The sequence below is a fragment of the Monodelphis domestica genome, chromosome 2 (assembly GCF_027887165.1).
Source record: "Monodelphis domestica isolate mMonDom1 chromosome 2, mMonDom1.pri, whole genome shotgun sequence".
Classification (NCBI taxonomy): Eukaryota; Metazoa; Chordata; class Mammalia; order Didelphimorphia; family Didelphidae; genus Monodelphis; species Monodelphis domestica.
In genome coordinates, this window is record NC_077228.1 from 64,745,002 (window position 1) to 64,763,509 (window position 18,508).

General features: G+C 33.9%; 1 protein-coding gene across 8 annotated transcripts in view; it reads right to left on the reverse strand.

The window, feature by feature from the left end:
* KIFAP3 (kinesin associated protein 3) overlaps positions 1-18,508 on the reverse strand; it is a 196,560-nt gene that overhangs the window by 54,365 nt on the left and 123,687 nt on the right. For all 8 annotated transcript variants that reach the window (XR_461274.3, XM_007480753.3, XM_007480755.3 and 5 more), the window contains 5 exons: positions 15,853-15,961; positions 15,555-15,667; positions 8,073-8,238; positions 7,406-7,531; positions 2,100-2,198 (listed from right to left, as the gene is read on the reverse strand). Coding sequence is in view for 7 of the 8 variants with exons in the window: in XM_007480753.3 (XP_007480815.1) it covers positions 2,100-2,198; positions 7,406-7,531; positions 8,073-8,238; positions 15,555-15,667; positions 15,853-15,961 (613 nt within the window). In the remaining variant the exon portion in view is untranslated. The remainder of the gene's footprint in view (positions 1-2,099; positions 2,199-7,405; positions 7,532-8,072; positions 8,239-15,554; positions 15,668-15,852; positions 15,962-18,508) is intronic.

An 18,508-nucleotide genomic window follows, 5' to 3' on the forward strand; every position in this document is an offset into this window, starting at 1 on the left:
TCTAGATGAATTGTATCTCTAGCTTTTCCCTCTTCTATTACATTAGTAATCCTGTCAAAAAAGAGAAATAAAGTTAATCTGACATGACCTATTCTTGATAATGTAATTCTTGTTCTAAAAGTTTATTTAATGATCCAGTGCCAGGTGGTTACTGTATATAGTGTGTGTCTGTGCACACTCCCATCTTGGAATAACCTTTGCAGATTCTATTCTTGTTTGGCTTATAAAAGGCTAAAATGATCTGGCTACAACCTGTCTTTCTGGCCTATTATCCTTCCACACTGTGATACATTCAAAAAGCCTCTGTTCCTCAAAAATGACATTCAGTTCCCATCTCTGTGCTTTTGCACTGTACATGCCTCATGCTCGGATGTAATCCTCCTTCCTTTACCTCCAAATCTTCAAAGGAGTCTCTTTATTCCATTAAAACACTGGGCATGTAACGTGTCTTTTGCAAGAACCCTTTCCTGATCCTTATACTGTTTAGAATTCTCTCCTTGCATCCTCAAATATCTTTTAACTGTTTGGTATATATTATTTTCATTAACTTTATAGTTATATTATACATCTGTATATTGTGTGTGCAGGTATATGTATGTAAATACAGACATATATTTAAATAACCCTTACTTTCTATCTTAGAAGCTATACAAGAATCAGTTCCTAGGTAGAAGAGCAGTAAGGGCTGGGCAACTGGAGTTAAGTGACTTGTCCAGGGTGACACAGATGGAAAATCTCTGTGGCCATATTTGAAGCCAGGTCCTCCCAACACTAGGCCTGGATCTATCCACTTAGCCACCTAGCTACATTTATATTTTTTAGATTTATTTATCTCCTTCCATTAGAATATGCACTTCTTGTGAATGAGGATCATATCATACTTTGTACTTATATACCCAGTCCCTAGCACAGTGCATAACACTTATAAATGCTTGTTGACTGACTCATTGATTCCTCAGGTACTTTTCTCATTGGGCTCTTCTCAAATTCTCTATGTTCTTGGTAGATCTTTGGATTCCAAGACTCCCTTAATTTCCACATAGTTTCTTCATGAAACTCAGGCAGCTAACTAGCAAGGTAGACAGAGAGTTGGACCCAGAATCAGGAAAACCTTTGTTCAAATTCTGCCTAGCAGTATAATGCTGGGAAAATCACTTACCCCCTCTTTGCCTGACTTTCCTCATTTGTAAGTGAGATTAATAATAGCATTTACCTCCCAGGTTGTAGTGAGGTCAAATGAGATATTTGTAAAATGTTTTGTAAACCTTAAGGCTCTATATAAATATCATTGTTTTTTTTAGCATCATGTTGCTGATAATGAGTGGTGCTTTTATGGTCAGGTACAGGAAGAGAGGGCAGTCACTAAGAGAGAAAATTTTGTTACTAGGAACAATGGAAGAGAAAAGCCTAAAGTGATGAATTCTAAAGCACAGGTCTGAATATGTCATTTCCCTGCTCCAGAAGCTCCAAGGCATTGCTCTTGCCTCTAGGACAAAATATAAATTCCAATATAAATTCCTTCCTTTTGCTTTTCTAGCCTAACTTTAATTTGTATGTAGCATGTTAGAGAAGGGCATTTTGAAAATGGTTTTAATTTTTATATAACTATTGTCCAAAAAGACAAACTAGAACTTTGTAAGAGACTTACATTTTTTAAAATGATTTACCATAATGATATACTCTTTTTGGGCTGCTATATTATACTACCTTTTTTAGTGGAACTATGATTTATCAATAAAGAGAATGCCTAGTGAGGAGCTAAGGATGATACTATGGTTAAAAACCTGAATAGAAATATAACTTTTCAGGCTCAATGTGCCTTATTTCTCATACATTCAACATTGAGACAACTTTGTTTTTCCCTATGCAGCACTATTGCACCTCTATGTCTAGAATGTACTATCTGCTCATTTCCACCAATGAGAATTTCTGTCTTTATCCCAAGTTTCAAGGCACACTGCCTTGAATATCTTAGCTGCTTAATACATATTTGAGTCAAAGTTCTACATTAATAGTTGTATATTTGTAAAAAGAAAATGAAGACATTTAAAAGAAAAAAGTTAACTACTTTCAAAATACTTTAAACAGGAAAAGGATACGTGTTTCCTTGATAATGACATCTCTAGTAGCTTGGTGGAAAACCATTTGGTAAAAGACATAGATTATCTGACATACAAACTCATCATCTTCTTGTTGAGCTGAAAAAAAGTTAAAAAGGGGTTTAAGGTCTATGTTTAAGTCCATTAACAGCAATATTGTAGGGAGAGATTTGAGAATGACAGACTGGAAGGGAAGAAAAAAAAAGAATCAATTGGTTTAATAGCATTTTGTTATTTAGCAACATTTCATTGACTTCTATCAGGTGTTCATTTTCATTCTACTTGCATGATTGTGATAGTTTAGGAGTATCAGTTGTCATATTTTGATCTTTTATAAAATTTGGTTGTAGGTAAGTAAAAATTTCTTTTGAAGTCTCAAAGTTGAGGATTTAGAGGAAAGGAAATATGCAATCTGATGTTAATAATAGATTCAATAGGATATTTTATTGGAAAAGATAAAGTTATATAAGATTTGAATGATTAAAGAGTGTAGTGGAATTTGGAGAACGTTAATATTACTTCTCTTGGATTTTTACTATCTCTTAACATCACCTGAAGAATTTCCTGTGAAGCAACTTTGATTAATCTCTTGACAACTCTATGTCAATCCCTTTAGTGAAAGGGAACTTGATTCCATACATAGATACCAGCTCTAATTGTTAGGAAGTTTTCCTTTAAATTGAACTGACCACTGCCATTCTGTGATTTACACCAATTAGAGTATCAGATCTTTATTTCTAATATAATATGGCAATACATTCAATAATAAATAATATAAATAAATAAATAATAAATAAATAATAATCTGTCCTTCCCTCTCCATTACATGAATTATTCAGAGTATTCTATTTCTGGAAAAGAACTGATTCTTATTTTTCTGTGATAATGTTTCTGTATTATATTGCTTATATACATAAAAGGATGTCTCTTAAAATTAACAGATTATTAGGAAAAATGAGATTACAAAAATTCCACATTGTAAAGTAGAAGCTATTTCAAATTGCATAAAACTATAAAGGGTATTTACTGGCTTGGCAAATTGAGATATTTTAATTTTAGCTTACTTAAATATAATGACATAAGGATGATTATAGAAGGTTTTTGTCAGTCCAATTGTCAGTCCAATCAATACACTTTTCATATTGTGAAAAGAATAATTTTATTGTACAAATGCTAAGAAAAACAGCTCATTTATCACCTTGTTCTGAGGTGCCTATGGTAAAATTGGTTTATTTATGGAGGGTTGGACTTCTTTTTACCATTTTGGTCAAGAAAAAATCCTAGGGGAATAAATTGATGAACATATTAAAGGGTATTGTGAGGCCCCTCACACTCAAAAATACTCTTTCAAATTTGAGGTATAATTAAATACCAACCCTCTAAAACTATATAGTATGAAATTATCACCATGACTCACTTACTCACTTATGAAAGACATTAGAGGTGGGGAGTTGTGGGGAGGTGGAGCCTTATTGCTATAAAATCACTGTTATATTTCCTGAGATGAGAAGAACCTTGAGAATTCTACTATCTTCCCCTCATCAGCAAATTTGCACAAAGGAGTTTATCAGATTAGCTAATTACCAAACTGAAGTCACAAAAAGCCTGTCCCTGAAGGGTTAAGATAAGGGATAAATTAGATTACAAATTAGGTATGGCAAGAAACAGAATTTGAAAATGAGGGTCTGGCTACCCAGATTACAACATTAAGGTACTGGACAAAGTAGATGCAAACTTGAGGCTAAAGTATTTGAAGTGAAGAGAGAGATGGCAAACAGGAGGTAGATTCACTTCCTAATTTTGTCTTGATTTTGCTGCAGGGTAAATTTTTCTCTGAGTAACACAACATGAAAATAAACTCATCCTAGAGTTTACACAGTGTAGAATGATCAAACCAGCCAATTTAATTTCAGTAACTTAATCTCTGTTTGTGTGTGTGTGTATTAAGAATGAAAATGAGTTTCAGCTGTCTTAATCAGTAAATATTTATTGAGCTTATGTGCTTAATTAATTGAACTAAGTGCTAGACACACAAAAGACACAGTGAAAAATCTCTCAAGGAGTTTATATTTGAATGTGAAGGACAACATATATGTATGTATCTATATATACACATGTGGGTTTATATATGTATATACATACTTATACCTACATATACATTCACAGAAAATACACACAAAGTCTATATAAGTACTCTTATAAAGGAAGGCAGATCAAGGAAGATCTTTTGTAAATGGCCATGCTGGAGCCACATCTTAAAGGAAATTAGGGAGGAGAGGTAGAGGTGAGAAATGGAGAGCATTCAAGGCCCTGAGACTGAAGACAGAACATAATGTGCAATAACTGGATTGCAGAGTAAGTAAAAGGCAGTGTTGTTTAAGAAGACTGGAAATAGGGGAAATTTTTCTTTGATCCCAGAGTTAACAGGGAACCAAAGGAATTTATTGAGAAATGGTGATAGCAAAGCCTGCAACTATTCCATCTAGCAAGTAAAACTGAATCTTAAAGAATGTTTGGGCTTACAGATTACTATCAATATACGGAATAATGACACAGTTTCTACTTTTTTATATCTTTTGTAATGAGTGCTGGTCATATTGAATACTTGAAAACTAATGTGTCTCAAAAGTAACTGTTTCCTTAATTGTAATGCTCTGAAATATTTTAAGCATGGCAGCTGATAATAGAAATATTTTGTATTGGTTCTAAGGCAGTAAGAGCTAGGCGAATGAGATTAAGTGATTTACCCAGGGTCACATAGCTAGTAAGTGTCTGAGGCTAGATTAGAACTCAGGATCTCCTGGCCTGCCTCTCTACCCACTGAGTTACCTAGCTATCCTCAGAAAGTAAACTCTTAATTCTAACACTACATTTGAAAATTGGGAGAAAGGGAAAAAAGTAATAAGGATATGTTCATAGTATTCTACAACTTAATAAGAGAAAAGTATGCTCCTGGTCCTATGGCAGCTATATATAAACTTTCATTTCAGACATGGTAAACTAAAAAGACCACAAGAACGAAGTCGCTGAGTTCCCAAATAAAAAAAGACAATTACTAACAAGCTTTCTTCTCTCCAGAGAATGAACAGCCTGAGCCCATTGTCATATTCACCAAGTTGCCACTGGACCACCTAGCAAAAAAAAGATCTTCATTTGTGGCTCAGGGAATAATTGTTTCTATAAGAAAGAATTAGAAATTTCCAGGATCTTTTTCAAAATGAAGTTAGAGCTTAGTATTGGGAGACCTATGCTAAAAGCTACCTTCTGAAGCTATAACAGATCAAAAATAAATTTAAAGCAAAATATTAATGTTGACTCAAACATCATGGTAATTTACTCTCCTATGGTTTCTTCCATTAGATCTCATTTCCTTCTTTAGGTAAGGAATTCAGTTAAATAACTTTCATTCTTCATGATGATTACTTGTGAAAAGATATATCTTTATATCAACTAAGTAAAAGGCTGAGTAAGAAGTTAATTCAATTCAACAAATGTTTATTGTTTAATGTGTAGAAGTTGCGCATTAGACACTGGAGACACGAAGAGTAAAAATGATAGCTGTTGCCCTCTCAAAGCTCTTACAATATATGCTATGATGCATACTATTTATTTATCTGAATTACAAATTAGGTAGCAAAATACACACAAAGTACTAAACGGAAATCTGAGGAGTTAGAATAACCAACAAGGGAAGACAAGTTTCATGGCAAAGGTAGGACAAGAATTGGTCCTTAAAGGAATAAAAAGGATTTCAACAGGTGGTAATAAGAAGACTGTATTTCAGGCATAGAGAATATGCAAATGCATAAAGCACGTGAACATAAAGCAATTCTGGCTGGAATGTAAACTACACAAAGGGTAGAAATATGAAATAAGGCTAGCAAGGTCTTAAATGCCATTAAGGAATTTACTTTCTATCTCATAAGGAAATGGGAGCCACTGAAGGCTTTAAAAGATACAGTGAAGGGAAGCAATTGGAATCAGAGAGACTAGAAGACTACTAAAAAGGTCCAGAACATGAATTCAAGTGGTAGCAACTGAGTAGAGAGGAAGACAGATTCAAGAGATGATAATGAGGCATTAATTAGCAGGACTTAATACTTAAATGGATGTGGCTGGTAAGGGAAAGGGAAAAATAAATGACTTGGGTTGCAATCTTGGTTGACAAGGTAAATGGTCAACATCAACTAGAATAAGGAAATTAGAAAGAACAGTTCAGAATGATCAGAAGCAGTAAAAGGATTTAGTGGGGGGAAGATAAACACATAAAATCTGGCAATGTGAGCACAGGGTATCCCGAAGAAGTTCAAGATATAGGATCAGAACTTGAAGACACTGACCCTGAATATACTGATTTAGAAATAATTTGCTGAGATGATAATTTTGGACAGTATAATAGGAGTGAATGAGAGAAATGGGAAAGATTATATGGGGAGAGAAGAGAGATGAAGGAGGCATCTTGGGGAATTCTGTCCTTAAAGGTGAGGAGAAATATGATGAACTCATGAAAGACATTAAAGAGGAGCAGATGAGAAAGTAGGAACAAAAACTAAAGAAAATAATATCAGGGGAACTAAGGAGAGGAAAGAATATTTGGAATGAAGTGATCAGTAGTGCCAAAGACTGCAGGAAGGTTCAAAAGGGATGAGGACTGGGTAAATGTCATTGGACTAATAATTACCTGGCTGTGAGTGAAATTTCAGAGAGAAGACTTTTAACCCTAGTCCAGAAGTTGAGGACTGTGCTGTGAATTTTGAAGCAATGAAAGGACAAGTATATAACACTCAAAGGGGAAGGAAAAAAACACTATTTGAGATTTATATATACATATAAATATACACATACAAATATCTGTCTGTATGTTTGTCTTTCTAGCACTAGAGCTGTTTAGCATGTTTTCTGGCAGTGGAAGAGTTCCTAAATAGGGAAATATGACAAAGGAGATAATTAGTGGAATAAATTTTAGAAGTGATGGAATGCAAGGGAACGAGTGGATAGTTAAGCATTAACAAGGAAGAGTCATATCCTCTTAGACTGCTCCAATGGGAAAAAAAAAGATAGATGACTTTAGCTTTTGCTACAGCTCTGTCTATAAGAGGCATTTGTAATTCTATTTATTTTTCTTAATTGTAGAGTTCCAGAAATTTTTATCTTGCAACATAATTACCAGGATGACAAAGTAAAATATGTTTTAATGAATGTAACTTGTACATGAGAAAAGTTCAACTAATTAATGTCTTAACTAATTATTTAACTTATAAACTAAACATATGCACAGAAACAAAACAGAATGTTTCACAACCTACCATTCAGCAATTCAATGAGTGCTGGAATGATCCCTGATTTGGCTAGCAATGCAGCACAAGAATCATCCATAGAAACAGTTCCAATCATTATGACCACTTCTAAAACAAGATCATCTTCTGCAGCACCTAGGAGGAATAAAAGAATGGAAATTGATAATTAAAAAAACCTTGTACCAAACCCTACTATAGAATCAGTTTAACCATATAAAGAAAAAAAAACTTAAGGAGTATAAGCTAGCATCATATTTTCTACCTTTCAGATTCTGAAAACTTCAAATTTTACTGTAGTTTAACTGAAAAGAGAAGGGGGAAATGTTCTTGGGAATTGTTCCTGGGGACCTGCTTGGAAAGTGGAAGAGTTAGTATAACTCTGTTTATCAGACATGGAAAGAAGGGAAGAGTTTCATGGGCAGCTGCATAGTAGCTTTGGAATGTAAATAGCATAGCTTGGAGGTAGTAAAAGGATGAAATTAAGAAAAGGCAAAAGATAAGAAAACTAAGAAAAACAAAACATGCAGGAGAGAGTTCATGCTTTTTATGAGAGAAGTAGGAAAATATTGGTTTGCAAACCAATGGCCTAAAAAAATAGCACTGTAATGAATAATTCCCTTAAATAACTCCACATAGAGTTAAAGGGAGTGAAATAATAAAAACATCCAGGACAGACCTGGTTTAAGCTTATCCTTCAGGTATGGAGCCAATTTGTACTCTTTGAGAACCAGCTCCCAGTCTAAGTCAGGGATAGTAAGATTTGCTAGGGTCCCCAAACATTCTATCACAAATTCCTCTTCTTCATCATTAGAAATCTGGGCTGCAAGATCACCAACATAATCCTAAATAAAACACAGAAATGAGTACTTAGTAAAGTTACAGAAAAGAACAAAAGTGTTACTACTCTTCTCTGGTCTATTGCAGACTAATGATATTAACTTAATATAAACATAAATACATAAAAAATCCATCCTAAAGTCCTCACCCTCTTAGTATTTCTAACATCACTCCTGAATTTTACTTTTCAGCATAAGTATATTCTCATAATCCAGTAAAATAAAAGCTTTGACTAAAGAGAAATGACAACATTTGTGCTTGCCATATGGGTAGTTCTGTGTTATTAAATTATTGTATTTTAAATACATTGAACACAAAGACCATATATATATATGCATATATATATATGCCATGTATAAATACATACAAATATACAGAATAGTAGCAATATCACTCCATTTACATCCTCTTCTGAATTTCTTTTCCCCTTTTCATCAAAAAGTCTGTCTTTTCCCCCAGTCTGTCAGTCATTTTTTAGTCATGTCTGATTCTTTGTGACCCCCATTTGGTGGTTTCTTTGCAAAAATTCTGGAGTGGTTTGTCATTTCTTTCCCCAACTTATTTTACAGGTGAAGGAACTGAGGCAAGTAGGTTTAAGTGTCTTGCCTGGAGTCACACAACTGGTAAGTGTATGAGGCCAGATTTGAACTCAGCAGCCTTGGCTTGGCACTGTATATCCACTATACCATCTAGTTGTCCTATTACCACGTACTAATTCTGTCCCTGGAATAGAAGACCTTCATTGTAACAAATGTATAGGCAAAAAATTCACAAGCATTTATTTTTCTTACCTTCAGACTCCCTTGGCCATACTGAAAATTTAACAAAAGGGGGGGGGGGCCCTCCTAACAATTTGCATTGTCCACATTTGGCTGTGTTCCCAAATGCTTATCTTACACTGCATTCTATCAGTCTGAACAATGTCTATGATCTTTCTGGTGTGGGGGGGAGGAGTAGTGTGACTCATCTTTTGTTCTTTAGAATTATGGTTTATTGTGACATTGACAAATGTTCCATAGTCTTTAGAAATTGTTTTCTTTATATTATCATAGCATAAATTGTTTTCTTAGTTCTGTTCACTTTTTCATAAATCAGCTTATATATATATACACACATATATATAAAATATAGATATTCTCATTCAATTAACATTTAAGATGAGGAGCTTAAGTAGAATTTACTGTGTCACATCTTTTAATAGGGACTGGTCGATATATTTAGATCTTATAAGCTCATGCAAAGTGGCCTTGAGTGCTTAGAAGATATAATTTTCACATGGAAGAGGATAGATATGCTTCCAATATGCTTCCAAGAGAGTTATGAGGACAGATACTGGAAGTCCCTGGAGCATGTTTAGTCATTCTGCAACAAGTTTCAGTCTGTTAACCACATGGTGAAAAGCAAGGGGTGCATTCAAAAGGTCTTAGTCAGCCTTTGCCTTTTCCACTTATTTTTGATTCTTTTCTTTGGTTAACTTTTTCTTGGTTGATGACGACTAAGGGAGAGACAGTGCTATAAGGTGAAAGGAGTTGAATCTTCTCCCCATCTGAGATCAGCATGCAGACCCCTGAATACAGTACTCAGTTATTTGCCTGCCTTGGTATTTGCTCTTTCATTTTAGTTGAAGGAAGTTGGAAGCTATGACCCTGATAGATAAAAAAGATCAATAGAGTGAACCATTTAGTAAACTGAGAGTCAAGTTCATGTCTGGTTTTGTAGACAGCCTAGCATTGACACCCCAAGGAATGAGGTACAACTTTTGAGACTCAGAGCAGTGGTAGATGAAAGTAGGACTCATACAACTGCAATAGCACATTTGGATATAAACTTGATGAGACCAATGCTTGGCAGCAGCTGCCTTAATTCTGAACCCATTCTCCCCAGAAACTAAGGTGGCATAAGGGAAAGTATGTTTCCTGAGTTGTTGAAGAGAAAATGTTTGTACTTTTCTTTCTGTATCTTCAAATTTAAATAATTTTTGTAAAAGCTAATAAATGTTAAATAATTGTAATTAGGGTGCTGACTAACAATAGTGGGGGGATTTGGGGAAAACTACACCAAAATGGGGGCTCTAGTCCATAGTAGTAGAAAATTCAAGGGTAATCTTAGAACTTTGGGAGATGTAACCAATTTCATTCTGGGTGAATGTTGCCAAAGGATATTTGTTATATGAAGTATTTCTCTTTTAAATGAATGATGCATATAATTGGATTTTTCCATCTAATCCATTTTGCCACCTTCTCCCATTTTAACACGGGGAAATATTAATAGGTAAGATTCATTGCACTCACATTGAGTGTGATTATATACTAGTAGGAATGTTTTTTCTTCCATCAGATCCTATTACAATGTTTTTTCTCTTTGTTAGTTAACCCACTCCTTTTTACAAAGGAAAAGAAGATGGCAAAGCAAGGTGTTTAAGCATTAATAGTCTAGTCTGATCTTCTCTTTTTCCTTTTCTATCCCAGCCAAACCCAAGTTATTGGATTGTTTACTTTATTTCTCTCTTTTTAATTCCCCCTTTATAATTCCTCTTCCTTAGAGGAGGTTTATTTTGTTTTTGACAATTTTCCCCTACTTCTACCTTCCCTTTCTCTCTCTGCGTATTGCCCTATTGGTTTTAATGAACTAAACTCTATGTGTGTGGCCACAGTATAGCATGTGTATATATATATATATATATATATATATATATACACATATACATATACTTTCTCATTTTCCCTGATCATATAAGGGATATACTCATGAATTTCTTGCTCTACCACTCTTATCTTTGTCTAGATATTCTTTTAAATTATGAAAAATAATTAAACATTTATATGTACCAAGCATTACACTGAGTGTTCATACAAACACAAAAAAGTTCCTGTTCCTCAAGAAATTTACATTCATTTTAAAAGAGATTTTATTAATATATTTTATTTTTATATTCTCTTCATTTCTTCCCCGAATCTCTGTTAGAAAACAATTTCTTAAAACAATTTTTTTTTTAAACCCTTACCTTCCGTCTTGGAGTCAATACTGTGCATTGGCTCCAAGGCAGAAGAGTGGTAAGGGCTAGGCAATGGGGGTAAAGTGACTTGCCCAGGGTCACACAGCTGGGAAGTGTCTGAGGCCAGATTTGAACCTAGGACCTCCCGTCTTTAGGCCTGGCTCTCAATCCACTGAGCCACCCAGCTGCCCCCAACAATTTTTTTTTAAAGGGGAAAAACACTCAGTAAATCTAATCAACACTTAATTTATATTGCCACACTCATTGTGTATCTTGTTTTCATGGATCTGCTTACTTCATTTTACATCAATTTGAATATGGCTTTCTATGATCCTCTATACTCATTATTTTTTTTTCTCTATACTCATTATTAAGTTCATTGTTGGTTTTTTATAACTTGGGAATATTCCATTACATTTGTTTGTCCATTCTTTAATTGATGAGTAACTATATTGTTTTTAGTTATTTGCTACCACAAAAAGTGCTCTTATAAAATATTTGGACATATATAGACTTTTTCTTTCTTGTCAATAACCTTTAAGTCATTTTCATTTGCATAACTCCAAATTGAGACACTTGGATATTATTCTAATAAGAGAGATAATACTGAGCAGAATTTTGACCAAGGAGAGGTCTCTCTGTTAAAGGGGTGATGAAATGAGCACATGGAGGAACAGGTTAACACACCCCATCCAGGAACAATGGCAGATTTGATTTGATCATGTTTCAAGATTAAAGAACTGGAGGATGGGGAAGGTACCTGGGAAAAATAAGGAAAAATTCCTTCTTCATTTCTTCCCTAGTAAATTCTTCTTTATCCACTTAAAAATAAAATTCTCAAATGAAAAACAAAAAACCCACCTTGGCCCAAGTTTTTCTTTCTTTACTTACTCAATAGGAAGTCAATAGGATTTTGAATAGACAATGGTTTCTTCCCTTTTCTACCCACCCCTCTCATTAGGATATAAGTAAATACAGTTACTATTTTAGGTTTCTCTTGTCTCATATCTGTGTTTCAAAGATTTGGCTGTCTCTGTTTTTCTCAATATAAATACCTGAAAAGTCCTTTATTATAGTAAAGGTTAATACATGCTTCTGTAAAAGTACACTCAGTTTTGAAGGGAAAGTACAATTTTGAAGGGAAAGTAAGTCTTTTTTATTTCACCTTTTGTTGTACTATATTTCAAGGTTTCCTTTCCTTGGTAGTAGTAGCTACTAAAATTTTTATTTTTTTAAAAATTTCTAAAAGTTAATACATGGGTTTTATTCTAAGGCAAAAAGAACCAATATTAATACCACCACTACACTAGTAATAGTAATAAACACCTGACAATTATATAGCACTTCATTGTTTGGAAAGCACTTTATATGTAGAATTTTCATTTGAATTTATAATCTATGGTAAGGTCAGTGTTATTATAAATTTTTTAAAAAGATGCTTTTATTGCTATCTTTTGTTTTCACTTTAACAACAACAGTATCATTTGTTTCCAGTTCTTTATTACCACAAAAAATTAAGTCATGAATATTTTTTATGTTTATAGGATCTTTCTTATAAACAACGGCCTCCTTGTGATATATGCACAGTAGTGAGATCCTGGGTCAAAGAGTTTGGACATTTTAGTTTATTTGCGCAATATCATATGTCTTTTCTGGGCATTTGCCAACTCTTGTGTGCTTACTTTCTAGATTCCTTGGGTACTTATTTTAAGTCCACAGTTGTATATCTAATCATCTGGAGTAGCCTGACCCAGATGATATAGGCTTCAGTATAATCTCCTAGATGGTCCCCAGATCCTGGCCTGAATTGGCCTTGCTTATTTCCTGAGGAAGTCACCTGGTAGAGACCTAATGATTGAAGCTTTGGCTCTACTGGCAATGGTATTGACTTCAGACTGGTCTTCTAGGTTAAGTTTAGATTCAAGGGTGCTTTAGCAAACCAAACCCTATTTCCTTGAACTATCACCTATTTAGAGGCCTTGACCCCTGGAATAGCCCTTGTTTGATGTCTGGTCTTCTTGGGCCATCCTTCTTTATAGGATGGAAGAGTGTAGTATTTTTCTTTGCTTCTGCTGTTTCATATGACATAATTTTTTCATGATTAATTGGTTCCTCAAGGGAACTTTTGTGTTTTGCTAAAAAAACTTTCATAAAGTCATTGTAACTGAAAGCATGGCCATATTTATTTTTGCATCACATACAAAATGCAGGACTAAAATGTAAGGTCTTCAAAGGCAAGGGCCATACCTTATATATATTGCTTTGTCACTCCATAATATACAGCACAATGCTTTATGGTTCCTAAACAAAGAAAAATATTATGGGTCTAGAAATTCTAGTGAAAAGTAACATAATTACTTTTCATCTTTGTATAACTTTTGTTATCCTTTAGATAAGTACTCTCCATTTAGAATGTTATTCCTTTCAATTCCCTTAATGTATTTCTAGAAAATAAAGTTAATTTTTGTCTTGGAGGTGAGCTAAAAGCTAATCCACTGATTTCATTCTAAGTCACATATATATGTGCTGAATGAACCAGCATAAAATGAGTAGGTGATTTCTAAGGTCTTTTATAATTCTAAAATACCATGAAAATGACCTAAATGAAATGAGGTAGCAGGTGAACAGGATTTCTATCCACATATTTCTGAGGAAAGTCTGGTTAGAGATGCATGGTGGGAGTGATGATAGTGCTACTCTTATAGCTTTTAGGCAACTTAATTCTATTTAAGTATAAATTCAAGCATTGTCCTAGGGTAGTCAATATTGGCTCCTACACCATTATTTTTCATGAGAAATCTGGATGGTTTGTTGATAAACAGAAGCCAGAGAAACTCTAGGAACTTCTCTAAACCATGGTTCTGGATTTCTTATTCAACAAGATGCAAGGAATGAAGGCAGCTAAGCTAAAGAACCTGGCTCACTGGTGAAGAAAAAGAAAGGCCTGCTTTTTTTTTGCTTTACTATCCCTAGTTTTTAAGTATCCAGTGTATACTCTTTGGAAACTACAAAAGCAAGAAAGGACATCAATAAAACATTTAAAATTATTTAGAAAGACAGAAGAATCATATAATTTAAGAGAGAGGTAAGCCTGGCTGAGCAGGAACTGCCTGTGTTAATAAGCTTCCAAAACAAAAAAAGAGAAGCTAAATTTCTAAATTCCATGAAAGGAAAAGTACCGTATACATTTTAATACTTTTAATAAAATTTTAATAAATTTTTAAGTATTATGTAAACATGAGCTATTATTAACAAAAATAAAAAAGGAGTTTAGCTAGAGATGCCTACTGGTTTCTCTAAAAAAGTCTATAAAGGAGGGCCTATTTTAGTTATTTTAGTTTGAGACTTTATAATTACTGAACCTTTCATATTTAAGTGAAAATCCCATCATCTTTTGTACAAGAAAGAATTTCCTTGAAATGACAGAAGTATCCAAATGGAAAAGACTATTTCTTGCAGCAGTGAGTTATCTATAAATGGAGGTATTCAAGCAGAGGCTAACCTCTGCTAACAAATAAGGATAATAACCCTTCTGTTAGGTAAGATTCATTTTCTGGGCAAAGGGTTGAACTGAATAACTTCATAGATCCTTTAATGTTCTGGGGTTCTATGTTTAGAAGATTCTAATTTTAAATTTAAATTTAAATTTTAATAATTTTAAATAAGGATAAAATCAAGCTTACCTATCTTAAAGGACTATTTAAATTATTATAATTGTTATAGGTAACAAATAACAAATGAGTAATTATACAAGAGAAAAGATGTAAAGAATTATTTCAGAGAAATTTATAGGAAAAAAAGATAGACTAGTAAAAAGTAATCGATACTTTTTGCATTAGTTCCATTGGTATCCTTGAAATGTCAAGTGAAAGCGAGTGAACCCTGGAAAGCTAGGTGGACTTACTAAGATATATTTACTGGAGCACAAAAGTTAAGTATAAGTGTTGGAGGGAATATCCACAATAATGAGATCAAAGGTGATGATGATGGTGATGATATCTTGCAATCATATAGGATGTTAAAGGTTTGCAAGGATTTTACACATATAATCTAATTTGATACTAATAAAACCTCTGTAACATAGGTTCAATTACAACTCTTATTTTGCAGATGAGGAAACTGAGGCCCAGAAAGACAGACAGACTTGTCCAGGTTTCACAAAGTCATAAGTGTCTGAGCCAAGATGTGAATCTGTGTGATTCTGACACCCACTATAATGCTCTATCTGCAACTTGCGCTCCTAGAATAAATACAATTATACAATATTTTCTATTCATAGGATGGCACTTGATATAACTTAATCCATGATAAAGTAGATGTACTTACAATAAACAAATTTTTTGTTGGTCCATCATGCTGTGAAATATTCCTAATCATCTTCATCAGCAGTGGGTCCTTGAACTTTAGAGCCCTCTTCATGAGCATCTTCAGGCCATTTCCTATATACAAAAAATACAAAGTCTATTTATACCAAATACAACTTGACTTAGTTCAAGAGAATGAAAAAAAACCCCTCAATACACATATATGTACACACACATATACACACACATTAATATCTTGTTAAATGACTCAATGTACTTTATGCTCAAATATAAGCAGTAAGAAACTCAAAGTTACTGACCTTCACAAATAAGCTGTACATTCCTTTTGTTAGCAGCAAGGTTGATGCAGAAGGAGATGAGCTCTAGTTCAATTCGTTCATCAGAGCATTCGAAGAGCATTTTCATTAGCTAATAATAGATACACATACACCCTGAATTATATCACTAGAACACTTTAAAACTTAAAAATAAATGACAACAAACTTTCAATATACACACTGCAAAAACCTCATAATCAAGAAAAAAAACAAAGAAAAATTATTTGAATGCATAACACAGATCAATGACATTATTGTCTTCTTTTGGAAATTAAGAGATGAATATCCATGAATGGCCCATCTATCTTTGATGACTAACTTTACCATACAAAACAGGTGCCCTGGCTAGCCATGTCTCATTCCTATCTGGTGTGCTCTAGATTATCATTACCATGACCCTGAGCCAAGTACCCTGGTTTCCTTGTCTTCACCCCAACCCTCTTCAGCTTCCTTTTTAGCATCCTTTTGTATGTGTCTTTCCCAATTAGAATGACCTTGAGGGCAGGATCTTACTTTTTTTTTTTTTGCTTCTATTTATATTCACAGAACTTAGCACAGTTCCTGCCATATAGTGAGTGCTTTATAATTACTTGTTGAGTGACTGACTCAAATATTTATTTACTGAACTCTGGCTGCAATGAGATCAGGACAGGATCAGGTGTTAAGGGGAATATAAGTCTGAACATATTTCATAGGTCTAGCTTACAGTATGATTGAAGAAGTAATAAGACTTATTCTATGTACACTATGATGCAAAGAGATAATGCATAATACACAACTAATTACATATATGTATGTGTACAAATATATAAAAATAGATGTATTGTGGTATAGACTATAAACAAAAAGGGGCTCCAAGAAAAGTAAAATGTGAGTTTGGGTAATTTTTAAAAGTCTTCATTGAACAGATGAACAAAGGGCAATAATTGCTATGAATAAATATGATGTATTTGAGCATTCTTTTTAAAGATCATAATAGCTTTTGGCAGAACTGATATATTTTTAAAGGATAGGGAGGATCTTTTAATATTTATGATTATCATAAAAAATTACTTCCTAAATACTTCTGTTTTGACTGTCATTGAGACCCTGAATAATATTCAGAATCCAAAAAATTCTCAACAAGCTTGACTGATAAACTAAATCTAAAATGAAATTTAATAGAGATTAGCATAAAGTTCTCTAAATTACAAAAATCAACTTCATCAGCATAGGATTAAGAAAGTATACCTAGGCAATAGCCGATGTGAAATGACCTAGGAATTTGGTATTTGAGATGTAGAGCTAGAAGGGACCATAGAGATCCTTGAAATATCTAATGGGCTCATTTTCAGAATGAGGAAAGATTTTCTCATAAGGACTAAGACAAAGTAGGTAGGCAGAGCTAATCCAGTGATCCTTCTCTTATAAAAATGCTTCTTTTTGTGCACTATAAGATTAATACAGCTAAACAGTATGTCACAGCAACTAAAAAAACCTAATGTAATATAATGTAATGTAATATTGGAAATGTTGCCCAACCATGCTGACTGGGTCCTCTATAAATTTATACTATTTATTGGGCCCTCAATGTGGTAACTTTTATTCTTCAACTGATGTTCTGGTCTACTCCCCAGGGTGGTTCCAAATCTCTCTGAGGCAGCTGTGTAATGTAGAATGATGGACTTGGGAATTAGGAAGACCAAAGTTTAATTCTTGCCTCAGAAACTTATCAGCTAGCTAGGTATGTGATTTTAGGAAAGTGACTTAACTTCTCAATTCCTTAGTTTTTTCAACTGTCAAATGAGAGCTAGAATCAATGGCCTCCAACGGTTTCTTCCAGCTCTAAATCTATTAGCCTTTGATTCTCCTTCCTTTCTCTTTATCTCACAGTACATTAATATCAAACCCCATTTTTTCTTCCTTCACACTATTCTCTTAATGGCACTTTTTCCCTTACTCAGGGCAACCTTTGATCCCATCCCCTCCAGCTTTTTCTAGCACATTTCGTCCATGATCACCCCTCCTTCAATTCCCAGCCTTCAATCACTTTTTCTCTACTAGTTTTTCAATCCTTAAAAAACAAAAAGCAAAACATCTCACCAAATCTCACCATCCCTTCTAGTTATTATCCAATATCTCTCCTCCCTACTACCTGTGTAAAACCTTTTTTGTCAGATAATCATCTATATCACATTCACTAACTATGGGTGAGCCACAAGGTTCTGGTCTAGGCCTTCATTTTTTTTTCCTGTCTATTCTCTCTAGGTAAACTCATTGGTTCCCAAAGGGTTATTTAATGTGTTTATGAATATTACTCTGTTATCTATCCATCTAACCCTAAACATTCTCCAAAGCACCATTCTTGCATCATGAACTGCCTGTGAGACATTTTAAATTTTATGTGCAATCAACTAACGTCTTAAATGCAACATGTCCAAAACCAAACTCATTAACTTTCCCTCACCAACCAACCTCCTTTTTGAAATTCTCTCATTGTTGTGGGCTCCACAATTCTTCTGATTATTCAGGTTTATAAACTTAATGTCTTCCTTCACTCCTTTATTCTCACTCATACCACATATGCACTTCAGTTGTCATATTTTATCATTTTTAGATCTACAACATTTCTTACTTGTCTCGACTCAGCTACAATTCT